We start from the raw sequence: 19,759 nt of genomic DNA on the forward strand, positions 1-19,759 counted from the left end.
TTTCTTTCTCTTTTTCTCCCTTCCTTCCTTTCTCTCTCTCCCTTCCTTTCTCTCCCCTTCCTTCCTTCCTTCCTTCCTATTTGTCAATCTATCCATCCATCTCCCCCCTACACACACACACACACACACACACAGAGTAATGGGCAGGGGAGGGCACCAGTAGCCCCGGGGATCAGGTAGGTTCTCATGTAGCACATAGTTCTTGAATTGAACATCAAAGAAAATAGGGATTCCCATCTCATCAAGAATCATTGCCTGCCCATCCCATTCCATCCACCAGTCTGGAGCTGGCATCCAGAGGCCCTTTGTCAATTTTCAGGAGAGGTCAAGGTAAGAAAACCACCCCTTCTCTTCTTGGTGCCAAGGAGGGACACCCTGACTTGGGGGGGGGGAGGAGGCATGTTTCCCACCTGGACAGACAGCCTGCCTACCAGAAATGGTGTTACTGATCTTGACAAAGATCTTCTCAAAGTCTGCGAAGTCACTCCAGGAAGACTGGAACATGTGCATGAAGCGATTCACAAAGAGATTCTCCATCCTGCAGACAAAGAGAGACCATCATCTGTTAGGGATGGATGAAGTATTGCCCTTGCAAGGGCCCACGACCCACAGCACAGCCCAGGCCTCAGCCCCAGCAAACAACGGGCCTTCTCCATGTACTTCTCCCACCTGCCCCAACCAAGCTGCAGTGGGCTCACTCTGACCTTGGAGAGGGCACCCTGTAGCCACAGCCTGGGAGACCTGAATTCAAACTCTGCCTCAGGCATTCCTCACTGTGTGACTTAGTTTTCACTTTCCTCATCTGTAATTGAAGGGCTTGTCAGATGCCTCTGAGTCCCCTTCAGCCCTAATCCTACCAATCAGTTCTAGACCCAGGAGGAAAGTCTGAGTTCCTATGACTGCATTAGCCTAGTCTCTTTTCTCCATGCAGTTGAACTACTCTAAGCACTTGAGGTCTTGGGGATCTCTGATCCTGGTCAGGAGAGATTAGAAAAATGTCCAGAAGAATTAGGGGCTAGGCAGAGTTTGGTCAGGCTTGCTCTACTTGCTTCTCTCCTTTTTGCCATCAGGGAGTTGCCTAGTGGCCAATAGGAAGGCTTTCCTCATCCGGGGGCCACCCTTAAAGGCCCTGCTGGAACCTGGGAGGACACAAGCCAGGTGCATGACATTACTTTTGTTCTCAAAGAGAACAAGGTATGCGTTATACAGCAGAGATGAGACGTGAGAGGCAGCTGATGATTAAGGGTACCCCAAAGCAATTCTAAGAGAAGAGTGCCGTGACCTGGGACAGTTGGGAAGAGTGCCACGCCAAGGGTGTGACTTCACTGGGCCCTAAAAAGAGCACTGACCTTGGGGACCCAATTACCCTGGACCAACTGTGTGACCTTGGGCACACTTCCTCTCCCTCAGTCTCAGTTCCCCCAACTATAAAATGAGAGTCTCTAAGATCCCTGCTGACCAGAAGTGCCCTGGTAAGTATTTAACCATCTGCTCTCCAGAAGAAAAAAAAAAAGGTACACAGGACACACTTCAAAGTTTGATCCCCATATTAACATTTTCTCCATCACTTTTTTCCCCCAGGGCAATGAGGGTTAAGTGACTTGCCCAGGGTCACACAGCTACTAAGTGTCAAGTGTCTCAGGCTGGGTTTGAACTCAGGTCCTCCTGAATCCTGGGCTGGTGCTTTATCCATTGTGCCACCTAGCTGTCCCCTCCATCACTTTTTTAAGTCTATACAATCAACAAAACAATCAATAAAGCCCTGATTGGTAGTTTGACAATTTCTGAGGTATAAATGCTGAAAATATAACAATGGGCTCTCTGGAGCCAGTATGAGCTGCCTCCAGCACATCCCCCTCTTCCAGCTCTAAATTCCATGGTCCTGTGAAGGATGCGTAAGACAGAGGATATCCCTTCACAACTTGGCTCCAGGCTACATTTCCAAGCTTTGCTTTTCTTTTTTCCCCTTTTTGAGGCAATTGAGGTTGACTCACCCAGGGTCACACAGCTAATAAGTGTGTGAGGTGAGATTTGAGCTCAGATCCTCCCAACATCAGGGCCAGTGATCTATCCACTGTACCACCTACCTGCTCCTGCTCTTTCTTTACTTTTTTTTTTCTTTTTTGGTGAGGCAGTTGGGGTTAAGTGACTTGCCTGGGGTCACACAGCTAGTAAGTGTCAAGTGTCTGAGGCCATATTTGAACTCAGGTCCTCCTGAGTCCAGGGCCAATGCTCTATCCACTGCACCACCTAGCTGCTCCTGCTCTTTACTTTTCTTAATGCACTCTCTGGTCCTGCCAAACTGACCTTTTTGCCACTCCTCACACATGACTTGCATTGGGCAGAGTAATAAATGACCATTACCATTGCTTTTGGAAAGGGGATTTCAATCAGCTGCCCTGTGGATCAAGTAACTCACCATCCCAGTGACTCCCCGGACTAAAACTGTCCTCCCCAGTCACAACTCCCCCATGAAAATGTAAACTCCCTGAGGACAAAGACTGTCCCACTTTTTGTATTTGCATTCCCAGGGCTTAGTAGGATGTTCTGCTTAATGATTGCTTATTCATATATTTATTTATCTTCTTCACTAGTCCATATTTGAAATTATCCATCTATCTATCTTCCTTCATTTCCCCTTTCTGCACCTTTGCACATGCTGTGCCTCCTGCTTGGAATATGCTCTCTCCTCCATTCCACATCTTGGAATCTCTAGTTTCTTCCAAAACTCAACTTGTCACCTCCTACATCGGATCTTTCCTGATCTCTTCTAGTGCTGGAGCTTCCCCTGTCATGGGGCCAAATTAGTTTGTATTCATTTTGCATAGATTTTGCATTGACTTATGTTTGTACATCTTTTCCCCTGCCCCCAATAAACCTGTAAGCTTTTTGAGGCGAGGGACTGCTCCTTTCTGTCTTTGTGTCTCCAAGCCCTTACCCTGGTAGCTCTGGAGTCAGGACCTGGGTTCAGATCCTACCTCTGATGTGAGCTACCTGAGTGAATCTTTAAATGGCCTCTGAAGTTCATTCCAGTTGTGGATCTGATTCTAGATGATGTGTTTCTGATTCAGAAACTCTTGAATCTGATTTAATGAAAGATCATCATGCCTCAGTTTCTTTATCTGTTAAATGAGAATTATAGAACATTCCTTTTATCCCCCCCCCAAAAAAGAACATATGTCCACGTCCTGCAGAGGGGCCACCAAGACCCATGTCCGAAGGACCCTGCCTCCTTCCTCGTGCTTTAACACTACAAGGATGGACCTGGGCTGTCTCTGGTTGTGGATGCCCCCACACCAGTGCAGGCTGCAGCCCCTCTTTGCTCCGTGAGTTGCCAAGGCTCCAAAGGGCATCACTTGGTGCCACCCATCTTGAGATGATGCTTTTCATACACAGCCAGGCTGGTCCTGAGATGACAGGACTCACATCCATCGCCAGCCCATAATCAGAGTCCTTCCAGACTGGTAGAGCCTGCCAGTGCTGTGAGCTTCTGGGGAGGCTTCAACAATCTTCAACAATCAACACTGGAGGATCTTAGTGGAGGAAGGCAAACCGATACAAAGGAAAGAGGACGGGTTTGGGGGTCAAAGGACCTGACTTCAAACTCCACATCAGCTGCTTTCATCCCATCTGTCTCAAGGCAAGTCATTTACGTGCTGTGGGCCTCAGTTTTCTCATCTGTAAAATGTGTGTGTGTGTGTGTGTGTGTGTGTGTGTGTGTGTGTGTGTGTGTGGGCGTTAGATGGCCTCTGTCCTCCCTTCCAACCCTGAATCTATGTTCCTATGATCCTGGATCCCCCTAATATCTTCGTTAGGAGGAGAAGAGACCACTAGCTTCCCTCATACCCACATATACAGACACTGCCCCCTCCCCACAAATCCAAAGCCAGTTAGAAGCTACGGGACTAAATGTTAAGGGCTTCCTCTGAGATGCTCCATACAAAAAGGAGCTATTTAGAAGCTGAGCTGAACAAGCAAACAAACCCCCAAAATGGGCACCTGGGAATTCTACAGGGGGGTCAGATTGCAGTAAACTTTGACTCTTTACCACAAGAAGGCAGGTAGGGCAACTGCACTGTGGGAACAAGATGGCAGCAGCTGCTGCCAGGTCCCCTCAAGGGGGCACCAGCTCTTTTCCCATTCTGGAGCTATTTTCAGACCATCCAAAAAAGCCCCGAGACCCCAAACCTTGTGCCCACACTCCTAGGCTGGTCCTGATGTTGTCGGCCTGGAGATGATTTTCTTGGACAGAGGGAGAATACGCCATCCAGGCGACCACTTCCTCTGAGTGTCTAGTGTTGCCGGGTAACTTTCCTCCCATGCTAGGTTTCTGTCCCCCCATGTTTGGGGCATTCTTATATATGGGATTATGCTTCAGGCTCTCTGAGGTGCTGGGCAGGAAAAAACACTGAAACGAGCTGTCACCACCAGAGGGAGGCAAGAACAGCATCCCTGATGACTCCTTCTGAGCACTTACACCCTGATATGGGCTCCCTGCAGATGAAAGATAACATTAGGATTTGAGGGATCTCTTTCCTCACACTAGGACACAGAACCTTATGTTTTGCAATCAGATACAATGATTAGGTCTAAAAGCAGCCATGAATGTCCCATTCACTGGTTACCAATGGATAAGGAAAGAGAAGTCCAAAGGGCTATTTACGAGGGATTGCAGAGGTGTCCAGAGTCAAGGCCAGATTAGACCTTCTCTCTACCTGAGCAGCTTAAACTGCTGGCACTTCTTGCTTAGTGTGCTAGTCGGCTTCATCAGACTCTCCTCTAATGAGAGCAGGATTTTCTGCATCTCTACAGGATACAGGGAGAAATCAGCAGGGACTGTCCCTGACAGTCCACTTGACTGGCCTAATGCCCTGCGGTCTGTCCAGCCTATTCTGTGGAAACATCAAGCCTCTTAATAGGAACCGCACCCAAAGGCAAATAGCCAAATTATCGGGAGTGGGAGGGTGGGGGGGTAGGCGGGCCTGTCTCTCGAGCCTGGCCTTCTGTCTTCTGAAGTGACTTCTTTTTCCTCATTCTGGTAGATGTGAATTACTTCAGTGTTCTAATGTCCTCTTCTCTCCCTACTAAACTCAGGGAAAGCCTGATAAATTATGTATACTAATAAAGTACAAAAAAAAAAAATCTGACTTAGTCATTCCTCTGGGGGAAACTTATATGGGTATGGGTTAGAGGCCTTACAACAAAGGAATTAATAGCTAATTGTGGAATTTCAGGCATCTATCAATGGAAAGGAGAGCCAATGACTGAGGATAGGGATAGGGATAGAGAAAACTACCCAGTGCCCTTGAAATTATGCAATATAGGTGACCACCTTCTCTACATACTAATAAAGATGACCTGATAAAACCCTAGATAACACAGTTCTAGAATCAAACCTGTCTACCAGAATGACAGCAGGGCTTGCTATATCCAAAAGCTTCTATTCAAGACACATCCAGAATCTGGAGAAAATCAGAAGACCTGATTGTTGCAGGAGTGACTAGAAGCAACCCTGGGTACCCATGAGTCTATAGAATCGCATTTCCCCCTCCCCCTACTTCCAATGCTACAGAATCTTTTTTTTTTCCCTCAAAAGAGAGTGACTCCTCTAACAAGACTTGGGTGTGCTCTTAAGTTGAGGAAGTTTTACAGCTTCCTGAAGAAAGTTGGGGTGGAAGGATTTCTAAGGTTTCAGGAAGGGAACTATATCTTTATAGAATTGGAAGAAATAGTTATGTCATCCTAGTTCGATGGAAGCAGCAAAGATGGAAACACAGTGTACAACAAGTGGAGTAGGAAGAGAGGAAGATCAGCAAAGGGGAGGGCAGCTTCTGAGCCAGAGGAAACAGATGCCGAGAGAGTCAGACACAGAGAGAGATACAGAGACAGAGAGACAGAAACAGACAGAGAGATTGACAGAGACAGAGACGGAGAGAGATAAAGACAGAGAGAGATAGAGGCAGAGACAGAGAGAGACAGAGAGAGATAAAGACAGAGACAGATAGAGGCAGAGACAGAGATAAAGACAGAGAAAGACAGAGAGAGGCAGAGACAGAGACAGAGAGACAGAGAGAGACACAGACACAGACAAACAGAGACAGAGAGAGAGAAAAAGAAGGCACTGTTCACCCCTTGTTATTATTTCCTCTGTCAAGGAGAATGATCTTCAGATGGGGAGAAGCAGGACAAGAAGAGTTAACACTGAGATCTAATCAACTGATCCGCCAGCATTTCTTGAGCAAGAGGGAGGACGGGGTGGGGTCAGTCCCTGCTCGAGTGAGTTCCCTGGAAGTAGAGGCTCAGGTTCTGGGAGTCCCCCTTTAGGAAGGATGACGACAGGTGGCCCATGTGTGGGAGAGGGAGACCAGAACAGAGGACTGGAGGCTGGGGCGTACAAGGATGTACGGCATAAAGGGTCTGAGGACGGTTAGCCTGGGAAGGGAAGACTGAGGGGCGATTACCGCCCGGGGAGCTGACGCCAAGGGTCTGAAGGGCCGATGATTTTGGCTCCGGAGGGCAGGACTCAGATTGGCGGCTAGAAGCTGTAGACTGGCAGATCCCTGCTTAATCGAAGCCACAATTTCCTAACGATGAGAGCAGTCTAAAAGTGGGACGCTTTGCCTTATAATGTAGACACTTAGCTGTTTATCCACTTTGGGAGTATCTTTTAGAGGGAATTAGCTTCAGGATGGATTGATGCCCTCGGAAGTACCTTCCAGCTCTAAGAGTCTATGAAAGGAAGACAGGAAGTTCATCTGAGAGGGCCTCCTTCCCTCCCTCTCCCCTCCTGCCTTTTAAACCTCTGCCCACAACCTTAGGGTCTTGAGTAGGCTCCCAGACAGAGCTCTGCATCCGAAAAGTCTTTGCTTGATGTTTATGGACAGGCAGGTCTTGTGGATAGAAAGCTGCCCTCAGAGTTCAAATCGCACCTCTGACATACACTGGCTGGGTAGCCCTGGGAAAGCCATTTAACCCTGCCGGTGGCCCAAGCACCTTCTTAAGGTGCTTAAGGATATAAACTTCAGAGGGGGTGCTGGAAGTTCCACACCAAGAGCTCCCCAAACCAATGAAAAAATCCACAGGCCTGGGGTTTGTTTGTTTTTTAAAGGCTCCTTAAATATCTGAGCTACATTCATTCAATAAATATTCATTAAGCACCTGCTGTTGGCAAGATTCAAATATAAAACTGAAAACTTCCTCTGCCTTCAATAAAGGGGGACAGGAAGATATACACAGATAATAAAATACAAAGTAATTCCAGGGAGCAGGGTATTAGTGGGGTGGGGTGAGAGAATCAAGGTAGGCTTTGCCAGGTGGGTAGTAAGGTGTGGCTAGAGTGCTAGACTTGGAGTCAGCAAGATCTGAGTTCAGATCCTGCCTCAGATGCTTATTAGCTGTTTGACCCTGGGCAAGTCACTTAACCTTAGTGTCCTCATCTGTAAAATGGGGATAATAATCACCCCTTACTCACAGGGCTATCATGAGGATTAAATGATATAGCTTGTGTAAAGTGCTTTGCAAACCTTGAAGACCAAATTTTTAAGTGTTATTTTTATTGTTGCTGTCATGTAGGGCATAGGGCATCTACGTGACACAATGGATAAAGCACTGGACCTAGATTCAGGAAGACCTGAGTTCAAATCTGACCCCAGACACTTACTAGCTGTGTGACCCTGGGCAAGCCACTTAACCCTGTTTGTCTCAATTTCCTCATCTGTAAAATGAACTGGAGAAGGAAATGGTAAACCACTCCAGTATCTTTGCCAAGAAAACCCCAAACAGGGTCACGAAGAGTCAGACATGACTGAAACAACTGAAGACATGGCCCCATGCTTAGTCTTAAAGGACAGAAGCTTCCTTGGATGGTCTTTAGTTATCAGCTGTGACCCCCCCCCCAGTTTAAAGAGCAGTTAATATATTAATGACATGTGATTTTCTACCTGTAGAAGTGAGGCAAATTGATGGATCAAGTCAGTATTATTACTGTTTTTTTAAATTCTTATTCTTCTTATTACTTACTTTCTTTTTGTTTTGTTTTGTTTTGCGGGGCAATGAGGGTTAAGTGCCTTGCCCAGGGTCACACAGCTAGTAAGTGTCAAGTGTCTGAGGCTGGATTTGAACTCAGGTACTCCTGAATCCAAGGCCAGTGCTTTATCCACTGCACCACCTAGCTGCCTCCCAGGACTGGTAATACCCAAAGAAGCTTTGGTAGTTTGGACACTCCATACACTTGCTATTCATCTGGATTGAACCAGCTGCAGCTCATATCTTTCAATAATTCTTATCCTTGAATGAAATCCACTGGAAAACATAGACATTTTGCACAAGCTTTTGCTTTTACCTCTTATTGGTACTTATCACAAAACACTGCTCACCGTGTCAATATTCATTTGCTCCAGGCTCAGCACTCTACATGCTACCTTGTTAGCTGCCCCAAACTCTAGTATGTTCAACTCCTGACACATCATTTCCTCTGTATCTGTCTGTCCACTCCCCCATCTCCAATTTCCCTATTTCTATAGATAGTATCCAGGTGACTAGGATCCTAATCTCAGAGTGAGTTTCCCCTTTAGACTGACCATAGTAACTTGTTTTGTAACTCCCAGATGGACTTACTCAATAGTGCATGATATTCTAGCTATTTCTATTGTTGTCTTAAGTCTTCCAACAAGACTACAGACTATTTCTTCAAAAGGTAGAGGAAACAACAAGGGGAACTGCTATTTTGGACCTGATTCTGACCAAGAAGGAACTGGTTACTGAAGTAGAAATGATGGGAACCTTAGGGGCAAATGATCCTTAGAACTAACTGATGACAGAAAAAAAGGAAAGTCAGGGATATTCCGATATGTATGATAGGCTTTGAGAAGGCTTATTTTACAGGATTAAGGGAAAGCAGAGAGAGAATCCCAATCCCTAAAGCTATAGGGGGTGAACTTAAAGGGGATGAGGGCAGGGAGAGGTTCTCAAGAATGAAATTCTGAAAACACAAAAGGAAACCCTGCGGAAGGGGAGGAAAGAGAGAGAGAGAGCAGTGGGAAAGGACCTGAAGTTGAGTCCCAGGTCTGACATTTACTACCTTTATGGTCTTGGGCATGTTGCTTAACCTCTCTTTTCTTAGTTTCCTCATGAGGCGCTTAGACTAGATGACACCAGCACCACCATCTTGTAATCTATTGTCTTAAGAAAAAGAGTTGTTTCAAGAAACTACTAAGTATGCCCACCAATGAATGGGTTAAAAAGAAATGTAGAGAAGCCAGGTGTGACACATATCTGTCATCCCTGGAAAGACCTATTTGTACAAAAATATTTCTAGCAGCTCTTTTTGTGGTGGCTAATTATTGGAAATCAAAGGAATGACCATCCATTGGGGAATGGCTAAACAAGTTGTGGTATATGATTGTGATGGAATATAATTGTGCCATAAGAAATGACAAGCACGATGATTTCAGAAAGGCCTGGAAAGGCTTGTATGAACTGATGTATAGTGAAGTGAGAAGAACCAGGAGAACACTGTGCACAGTGACAGCAATACTGTTTGATGAAGAACTGTGAACAACTTGATTATTCTCAGCAATACAATGATCCAAGACAATTCCAAAGGACAAATGAAGCATCCTATCTACCTCCAAAGAGAGAAGTGATATTGACTAAATACAGACTGAAGCATGCTATTTTTCACTTTCATTTTTTTTATTCAAAATGACTAATTTTATATAAAATGATTGATATGATAATGTTTTACATAATCACACATGTATAACCTATATCTGATTACTTATTGCCTTAGGAAGTGGGGAGGGAATGGAGGGAAGGAAGAAGAGAAAGAATTTGGAACTCAAAACTTTAAATAAAAATGTTTTTGTTTTTAAATTATATCTGTCATTGGGGGACTGAGGTTGGTGGGATCTCTTGAGTGCTGAAGTTCTTTGCTGAAGTGGGCTAAGCCAATCAGATCTGCATGAAGTTCAACATTAAGATGGCGAGCTTCCAGGAGAAGAGGGGTCACCAGATTGCATAAGGAAAGGGCAAACTCCAGGTGAGAAAAGGAGCCAGTTTAAAGCCCCCATGCTGACCAGAGTGGGATGGAGTCCAAGGGTAGCTATGACATTGCCAGCCTAGGTGAGATAGAGAGATCCAGTCTGTTTTTGGTTTTGGCGGGGCAATGAGGGTTAAGTGACTTGCCCAGGGTCACACAGCTAGTAAGTGTCAAGTGGCTGAGGCCCGATTTGAACTCAGGTCCTCCTGAATCCAAGGCCAGTGTTTTATCCACTGCGCCACCTAGCTGCACCCCCCCCCCTTTTTAAAAAGAAAAGTATGTGTAGAAGTTTGAAACAAGGATAGGATACAGAGGACAAATACAAACTTAGAGGCAAAGTCATGTAAAAGTGGTCAGGAGTGCTAAAGTTCAGAATGAGCTATGTGATAGGTGAGCAAATACTAGAGACAACAGAAAGGGCTTCGTAATAACTATGATGGGGGCAGCAGGAGAAGGAAAGAAAGGATGGGGCCACTGCCCAAGTTGGATAGAATAATGCTGATGGATGATAGAGAGAAGGAAGAACTACTCAGAGCTTATTTTGCTCCCGATTTCTCTTTCAAGGAGAATGATCCTTGGCCTGGGAAGAGCTGAACACAGAATGTTAACAAAGAGCAAAGCTCAGCAGCTCAAATGGGAATGGAAATGAGACACTGGAACAATAACTCTGCCTTACTATATTTGATGCTTTTTGAGGTGTTTTTACACAGTCACACTTGACTCAAGGACCATGTTGGGCAGCCAATCTAGGCCTGGGGCAGGAACCCACTGTAGGCTGCCTCGCCTGTGGTGGGGAGGGGGCTGGCTGATCCCCAGACACACGCCACTTCTGCATTGTCTTCCTACCTTGGGAAAGGAGGTCTTTTTACTCAACTTCCCCTTATGGGAGGTGTTTTCTTATCAGCCCTGCTGACTCACTGCAGCCAGGTTGGAAGTGGTCAGAGAAACCAAAGAGCCCCTCCCCTCCCCTTTGGGAAGTCACCAGAACATTGCCTAACTTACTACAAGCAAGGCAAAGGTTACCCACACGGCTTGTGACCAGGGCACAAGCAGGCTTTGCCAGGTCAGTGTGCTGTAACCTGCAGGGCTCAAAGCCTTCAATGGATCCCCACTGTCTCCTGTATAACAATCCCACCTCTGTGGCTCATCTTTGGCTCTCCTTGCTCTGGCCTTAACCTGCCTGAGGTGGCCCATCCTGCTTCCCATTTTATAGAGCAGGAACTAATTAAAAAACCATTTAATAACTGGAAGAATCAAATAAAATTAAATCTAATATGGATAAAAGTACTACACCTGTGCTCAAAAAATGAATGCTACAAGTACAGACATGGAGAGAAGTATGCCCTTTTACACCAATAGAATGTAAGCTCCTTGAGGGTAGGGACTATTTTTTTGTCTTTGTATTTCCAGTGTCTGGCCCATAAAAGACACAAATAAATGCTGACTGAGTTGAGTTTTTCTGGGGGAAAACGACAAGGAAGGGGAAGGACTTTGGTGAATCTCAAAGTCCAATAGAAGTCAAGAATATTGTTATGGCAGACAAAAGAGAAAAATGTGTTTTTAAAAATAATCATTCAGCTGGAGCTGGACATAAAATTCAATTCCTCATTTTACAGCTGTGGAAACTGAAGCCCAGAGATCTTATGACAAAGCCAGGATCACACTAGTAAGTAACAGAATTGGGATTGGAATCCATGCCTTCTGACTGTAAATACAGTACTCATTCTACTCCACCAAGGCTAGTAGTGTGTAGATGAGGTCCTGTCGGACTGTGCCCTAGTTAGGCTTCATCTAGAGTATTTTGGGCAAACGTGATGGTAAAAAGACTCAAATTCATGTCATGTGGAGTCCAGTTGGGGTCAGTGGAAAGAAGATGGATTCAGAGAACATGGGTCTAAACCCTTCCTATGATGTAGTGTGACCTTGGGCATCACTTAACCCCTGTGTGCCTCAGTTTCCTCATCTGTAAATGTAAGGGTTGGAATGGATGGCCTTGACAGCCCCTCGAGCTCTCGCTTTCTAATTCTTTGATGAGAAGTCACATGTTGAAGGGAGAAATGGTGTGGTGGAGGAGGGGGGATACTCTCTGTGTTCCTATATCTAAAGGGTTGGCTTGACTCTATTCATAACATCTGATGATTAAATTTTCAATGTGAGCATTTAAGCCTCAGAAATTGGCAATTCTAAAAATCAGGGCTTGACTAGACTTAAGAGAGTGATAGAGAGGGGCATCTAGGTGGCACAGTGGATAGAGCACCGGCCCTGGATTCAGGAGGACCTGAGTTCAAATCTGGGCCTCAGACACTTAACACTTACTAGCTGTGTGACCCTGGGCAAGTCACTTAACCCCAATTGCCTCACAAAAAAAAAAAAAAGAGTGATAGAGAGGGGCAGCTAGGTGGCACAATGGATAGAGCACTGGCCCTGGATTCAGGAGGACCTGAGTTCAAATCTGGCCTCAGACACTTAACACTTACTAGCTGTGTGACCCTGGGCAAGTCACTTAACCCCAATTGCCTCACCAAAAAAAAAAAAAAAAAGGAAAAGGAAAAAAAGAGAGTGATAGAGAAAATTTTAATAAAGAAGATTAAATATTAAAGTATGCGATGCATACATTTTTTTGAGCTAGCTAAGTGTTAGACATTTACCAGCATATCCCTAGATTGTCATGGACAAAAAGATATTAGACTTATTCTGTTTAGCCCAAGCAGCAGAACTAAGACCAATGGATAGAAGCTCTAGAGAGACAGATTTTGACTGAATAAAAGGAAGAAATTCTTCACAATTAGGGTTGTACTAAAGGAATGGGCTGCCTTGGGGTGTGTTGAGTTTGATGTCTTCAGTCTGAATGGCTGTCCATTTGGGATGGGCTATATGAGGCACATACTTCAGATAAGGCATGGGACTAGGTGATGATAATAATAATAAAAATAACTTCTGATATCTCTTCCAATTCTTCTATTATTCTTATCTCCTACTACTTCCTTATAATGCATACTATACTCTAAGCAAAGTATAGGGTGCTGGACAAAAATGTCCAAAAAAGCCCATGTGATCTTGGGTATTTCATTTGCCCAACCTCTCTGTGGTTTAGTTTCTTGTGGATAACATGGAAGGCTTTGCTCCCCCTGTCCCCTCAAGGCAGAGAAGCAGGGGACTTCTGGGATAAAATACTGTTTATGTTGTCATATATAGTCACTATATTAGGGGTTGTGGTTTAACTTCTCTTTGCTTCAAGGGAAGATTTGATCTGAAGAGCAAGAGGGAAGAGCAGAGAGAAAGGATGGAGGAATTTCCAGTAATGAGTGTCACATTAAAAAAAAAAGATATCAAGAAAACATTTAAAAATGGGAAGTTTGCAGCAAGTGACTCTAAGGTCACTTAATATTCTTTGATTCCATTATTATGGGCTGTTTCCCAGACATGCCCTGCTCTCATGCCTCCATTTTCCTTTCCCAAGCTCCACTTGCTTAAATCTTGTCTATCCCTCAACTCTAGCTGCAAACTCAACTCTTTAAAGATCCTTCTCTCCATCATCCTCAGCTGGCTGAGGCTCCTTCTGAATCCCTACAGCACTCTGTCCCTACCTCTCCTGAGGTAATTACCCTGGAATTATTTGTGTGCTTTTCATTCTACCTCCTAGGCTGTGAGTTTCTTGAAGGCAGAGCTGAAGGAAACTGAGGGCTGAATTGGGAGGCAGGAGAGGCCTGAACTCTACCCCTTACTACCTGTGTGACCTTGGAAAAGTAGCTCAGCCTCTTTGGGACTGAGATTTTTCATCTGTAAGTGAGAAGGTTGGACATCCTTTCTAGCTCTAAATTTCTGAACCTATGATCCTAGAGGAGATTTGACTGTTTCTTATTGTTGAGTCATTTTTCAGGCATATCTGACTTTTCATGACCCCTTTTGGGGTTTTCTTGGTAAAGATCCTGTAGTGGTTTGTCTTTTCCTTCTCCAGCTCATTTTACAAATGAGGAAATGGGCCAGCAGGGGTTAGGTGACTTGCCCAGGGTCACACAGCTAATAAGTGTCTGAGGCCAGGCTTGAACTCATGAAGATGAGAGTCTTCCTGACTCCAGGTGCAATAGCTGCCTACAATTATTTCTACCCATCTCTAAAGAACAGACCTAGGAAGGAATGGGAATGAGGATGGGGGAGGGAGTTGCCAAGAGGCAGATTTTGTCTCAGAATAAGAAAACCAATTCTAAACCATTAAAGGTGCCCCAAAATGGAGCAGGAAGCCTTGGGAAGGAAGATCACAGGGGCAGAGGTCTAGAGTCTAGGGTCATCACAGGCTTTCTGTGCCAACCACCTCCTTGTAAAGATGAGAAAATCAAAACCCAGAGAGGTTGAGATATACCTAAGGCCACACATAAGTAATCAAGGTGGGATTTGAACTCGGGTCCTGTGACTCCCTAGACACAGATCCCTACAGTGCACTGGGTTTCTCCTCACTAGAGGTCATAGGCCAGATGAACACTTGCCCACCATATCATAGAAAAGACTGATTCAGTACAAGATGGCGGCCCCCTTTCCTCCCTCTCCCAAGCTTTCAGACGCCATGATTCTGTGACGTCATCTGTGGTACAAACCACTCCACAGAAGGAAGATGGTGTTTTCTAACTTGGGAACAAAGTGCCAACCGATGAAAACAAAAAGCCAAACACTCCGAGAACATAAAACCACAGCCCAATGTCTGGAAGGACAGTGGGGGTGGAAGATACCCGGGCTCCAAGTCAGAGATCATTGTGCACCTAAAAAAGGGAACTTCTGGTCATGAGCTCAGTTCTGCCACAGCTAGAGGAGCTAAAATGATGTCCTGTGAGATACGGTCAAAGGAACACCATTGATTCTGCCCCCTGAGAGTCAGGTTTAAAATAACCAATAAATTAGTATTTATTAAACACTACTGTGCTAAGGATAAAAGATAATTTAAACAGCTCTCCCCTCAGGAAGCTTCCCTTCTATAAGACCCTCAGAGGCCATCCAGAAGACTGTATCCAACGTTGTCTTCTACCAGAGGGAATACCTTAGAGGTAGATCCATCACTGATCCCACTGGCAAAGCAGCGGCATCTCAGAGCCAATGGGGCATTGTGGTACACCAGCAATAATTAATATCCATGACAGGAGCTTCAAGGTCCACCAGAGGCACCATGACTGTGTCTCTGGATGCCAAGGCCTATGATAGGACACATTTCATGTACATATGGCCTAACATTTCTCTCTGCCAATGATAATATTCCCTCAATTAGTTCTATGCTCTAGTTCTGTGAATGAATGGTGCAATTTAACACCTACAAATACAAAAGCAAGACAGAGGAAAGACAACATATGTAGGGAGTTGTGGCCAAAGAAGGGAATTTTGTTCTGGAGAGCCACAGAGATAGTGAGTAGAGCCACAGGGAAGTCCATTGACAAACCCTTTCCAGAAGGAAGGGGTTGCCATATTCTTTTTTTTTTTTAATTAATAAAGGGTTTTTTTTTTCCTGTTACATGTAAAGATAGTTCTCAACTTTTGTTTATACAAGCTTTCCAATTTCAGATGGGATGCTATATTCTTTTTTTTTTTATTTTAAATTTTTTTTTTTTTTTGTGAGGCAATTGGGGTTAAGTGACTTGCCCAGGGTCACACAGCTAGTAAGTGTTAAGTGTCTGAGGCCGGATTTGAACTCAGGTACTCCTGACTCCAGGGCCGGTGCTCTATCCACTGCGCCATCTAGCTGCCCCCGGTTGCTATATTCTTAATATGATTATAGTTCCCAGAACACAAAGTGAATGTGGAATGGGAAGAGGCAAAGCATGATTGGGCCTGAGGCTGTCCAGATAGAGGTCGGTCTGACTGATCAGGACACCCAGGCCCCAGTTTCACTATATAACGACTTCTTCAGATGTCCCTCTTAAAAACTATCTGTTGTAGTCCCAAACACATCAACATGAGGTCTGACTAGACAATACCAAGTTTCTGGATGAAATGCAAAGATTAATGCAGAGTTACTAGCAGCCAGATATTTTTGACAAATTCAACAAACATTTCTTAAGCTCCTGGTTTATTTTTCTCTTTACCTGCCCTCCTTTCCAACCTCAGTCTGTCCTTGACCACCTTATCTTCTCTTCTCTACAAATCTTCTTTCTTTTAAAAGTCAAAACGCCTTATGGCTATTTCTTACCACCCCCATCCCCCTCACAAAAGAAAACCCAGAAAACTGAGTCTCAGAGAATTATTTATTAATTCAATAGATTTTTACTGATCCCTTTGATTTTCAGGATTTCTCTTTTGGTGTCTAATTGGAAAGGGTTTAATTTGTTAGTTTTCTAGGTTATTTTTAATTGCATGGCCAATTTATTGATCTGGTCTTTCTTTCTTTAATTGATGGAAGTGTTTAGAGATATACATTTTCAAGTAAAGATTAATCTGGCTGCAATCCAGAAATTTCTATGTTATCTCACTGTTGTCACTATTTTTAATGAAATTATTGATTGTTTCAATGATTTGTTCTTTGGCCCATCCATTTTTAGAATTAAATTATTTAGTCCCCAATCAATTTTAATTATTTCATCAGTGGACCTTTATTGAATATAATTTTATTGCACTGTGATCTATAATAAATGTGCTTAATGTCACTGCTTTTCTGTGTTTGTGAAATTTTTATGTGCAAATACATGGCCAATTTCTGTGAAGGTGTCATGTACAGCTGAGAAACTTTTATACTCCTTTAAATTCTCTTTCAATATTCTTCAGAGGTTTATCGTATCTATCTTTTATAAATTCTATTTAGGTTCTCTTTTTCTTTCTTTCTTTCTTTTTTTGGCTAGATTTACCTAAGTCTTAGAAGGGGTAAATTGAAGTCCCTCACTAGTAGTATAGTTTTACTGTCTTTTTTTTCTGAAATTCACTTAACTTTTCCTTTAAGTATTTGTATGCATTGCCACTGAGTGCATATGGGTCTAGTATTAATAGTAATTCATTGTCCATGGTTTCAGAAAAATGCAGTTTTGTCACTTTTAAGTACATTTTTGCTGTTGTTTTGCTTGAGATTGTGATTGCTACCAGCTTTTTGTTTTACACTTCAGATGAAACATAAGAAATTTTGCTCCAGCCCCTTATTTTAATTTCGTGTGCCTCTTTCTGTTTCTCTTTCTTATAAGCAACATATTCTATTCCATTCTGCTATCTTCTTCCATTTTATAGGTGAGTTAGTCCCATTCACATTCACAGTTGTGAATGTTAACTATATATTTCCCTTCATCCTATTCCCTTATATTTTTCTTTCTTTCCAGGTTTCTATTCTGTCTTTCTTTTTTTCAAAAGCCCCTCTTTGAAATTTTTACTCCTTAGTTAGACTTTGTTTGCTTAAGACTAATCTCCCCCTTAGTTTACTCTTTCTCTTATTCTCTTTTTCCATCTTCTCTTTTGTTTCCCTGTTGGGCAAAATGTATTTCTGTACCCAACTCTGGGTGTGTATTCTTCCCTTTGTTGATGAATTGTAACCCTAATTTTGTGACATAATTTTCCCTGTCTTTTTTTCTTCCTTCTCCCCTTCCTAGTATATGCATCTTCCTGTCCCTTTTCATCCTTCTTTTAAGATTGCCAAAACACAAGAAAACTAGTCTCACGCCCTTTGGCAAATTAAGGTCCCTTTATGACCCTTGATGGTAGTAGTGTTCTGAGGGGACACACATATCATCTCCCCCATTTTAATGTAAGCAGATTGAACATAGGATGATGGATTTAGAACTGAAAAGGACCTTAGAATCTATTTAGCACAACCCCTTCCATTTACACATGAGAAAACCGAGTCTCAGAGAAGTTAAATGGCATACCTAAAGTCACCCAGATTAGTAAGTGAAAGAGGCAGGATTTGAATCTAGGCTTTCTAATTTCAAATCCAGAACTCTTTCCTTAGCATCATGTTGCCTCTCTCTGAGGGTCTTGAATGTGAGGGTAAGCAGTCAACTACATTTGGTCAGTAAGTAGGAAGGATCATTAAACTATTTTTGAGCACTAGAGTGACATTTTAGATTTTTAAAAGATTCATCTAGTACTGAGATAAAGGAGAGGAAGAGGCTAAAAGAAGGGAATCTACAGAGGAAGCCATTTCAAAAGTCCTGGAAGATGGTAGTAGAAACCTGTGACTGGAGTGTTAGTAGTGGGAATATAGGGATGTGATGAGTTCAGAGCTAGAATCAATAGCATGTGTTAACTGACTAGATACAAGAAGTGAAGGAAGCCATGTCTCATAACAAATTATGGGGATTCAAAAAATTTGCAAAAAATATTAACCTACAGAAGATGGGAATAATCAACATTGGGGTTAGGGTTGTAGAAAGATGGGCATCTCTTAATGGAGATGCGAGTTGGTCTAATCATTCTGGAAAGTGATTTGAAACCCTGAAGAAAGTGATTAAATTTTTCCATCCTTTTGACCCAGAGATCTCACTGCTAGGCTATACCTCAAGGAGATCAACCACAAAAATAAAGGTCCCATATACACCCAAATATTCACAGCAGCACTTTTTGTGGTGACAAAGAACCCCCCAAAAAGTAGATCCTCATAGATTAGAAAATGGCTGAACCGCTTACAGTACATGAATGAAATAAAATATTATTGAGCTGTAAGAAAGGGAATGTTATGAATACAGAGCAGCATGGGAAGACTTAAGTGAACTGATGCAAAGTGAAATGAGCGGAACAAGGAAAATAATATACACGATGACCTTGACAACAGAAATGGAAAGAATGACAAAATATATAAAACTGAATGTTGTAAAAGGTTTATGACCAAGCATCCTGGCCCAAAAGATGAGATCTGAGAAGGCATCTTTTTCTGCTTCTTTGCAGAGTAGGAGACTATGGGTGTGGAACACTGAAGACTTTTGTTATATATTGCTTACTTTTGGTGAGCTGTTAATTTTTTTCTTTCTTTGTTATAATTCTCTTCCTTGCTGTGAGGGGGATGGGGATGAGGTAGAATTGAGAAATGTAGGTGATGTGAAAACAAAAGACATAAAAGAAATTTACTTTTAAACTGCTCTTTTTTTTTTAAGTGAGGCAATTGGGGTTAAGTGACTTGCCCAGGGTCACACAGCTAGTAAGTGTTAAGTGTCTGAGGCTGGATTTGAACTCAGGTACTCCTGAATCCAGGGCCGGTGCTCTATCCACTGTGACACCTAGCTGCCCCCTCAACTGCTCTTAAAATAAAGAACAAGTGCAGAAGGCAACACGATTAGAACAATTTTGTTACTACCTTGCTAAATTCTACATACTTGAAGAAAACAAACTCTACGCAACAGGAGTTCCCAGTCTTTTACACAAATCCTCTTTCTCCTTCTTTGTATATTGGAATATTTTTATTTGTTTATGATTGTTCAGTTCTAAATCTATCTTCCTATGATCAATCTGATGCCCACTCTCATTTTTCCAGCTTTATCATATACCACTCTCCACCATGTTCTGAGGGTTCTAGTCAAAGTCTCTAACAATCATTTCAGGATTCCAAACAAACAGATGTTGATAATTTCAAACAACATTTAGAAAGTGCCTATCTCTATTCCCTTCCTCTATTTGTTCCAGATCTATCCTTGGCTTCCTCCTCTTCTCTTCCCTTAAAGATCCAGCTTAAATTATGCTTCCTCCCACAGCTGGAAATGAATTTTACTTGCTCAGACAACACCCAGTGCTTGGTGAGGAGCTGTGCTTTATGCTCTGTCTTGCACCAGT

At 43.2% G+C, this 19,759-nt stretch overlaps 1 protein-coding gene across 1 annotated transcript in view; it reads right to left on the reverse strand.

Moving 5' to 3' along the window:
* Nucleotides 1-19,759, reverse strand: part of ALOX5 (arachidonate 5-lipoxygenase) — a 76,971-nt gene that overhangs the window by 23,910 nt on the left and 33,302 nt on the right. The window contains exon 5 of the mRNA XM_043986151.1: nucleotides 432-538. Coding sequence (XP_043842086.1) covers nucleotides 432-538 — 107 coding nt within the window. The remainder of the gene's footprint in view (nucleotides 1-431; nucleotides 539-19,759) is intronic.

Source organism: Dromiciops gliroides, chromosome 2, assembly GCF_019393635.1.
Source record: "Dromiciops gliroides isolate mDroGli1 chromosome 2, mDroGli1.pri, whole genome shotgun sequence".
Classification (NCBI taxonomy): domain Eukaryota; kingdom Metazoa; phylum Chordata; class Mammalia; order Microbiotheria; family Microbiotheriidae; genus Dromiciops; species Dromiciops gliroides.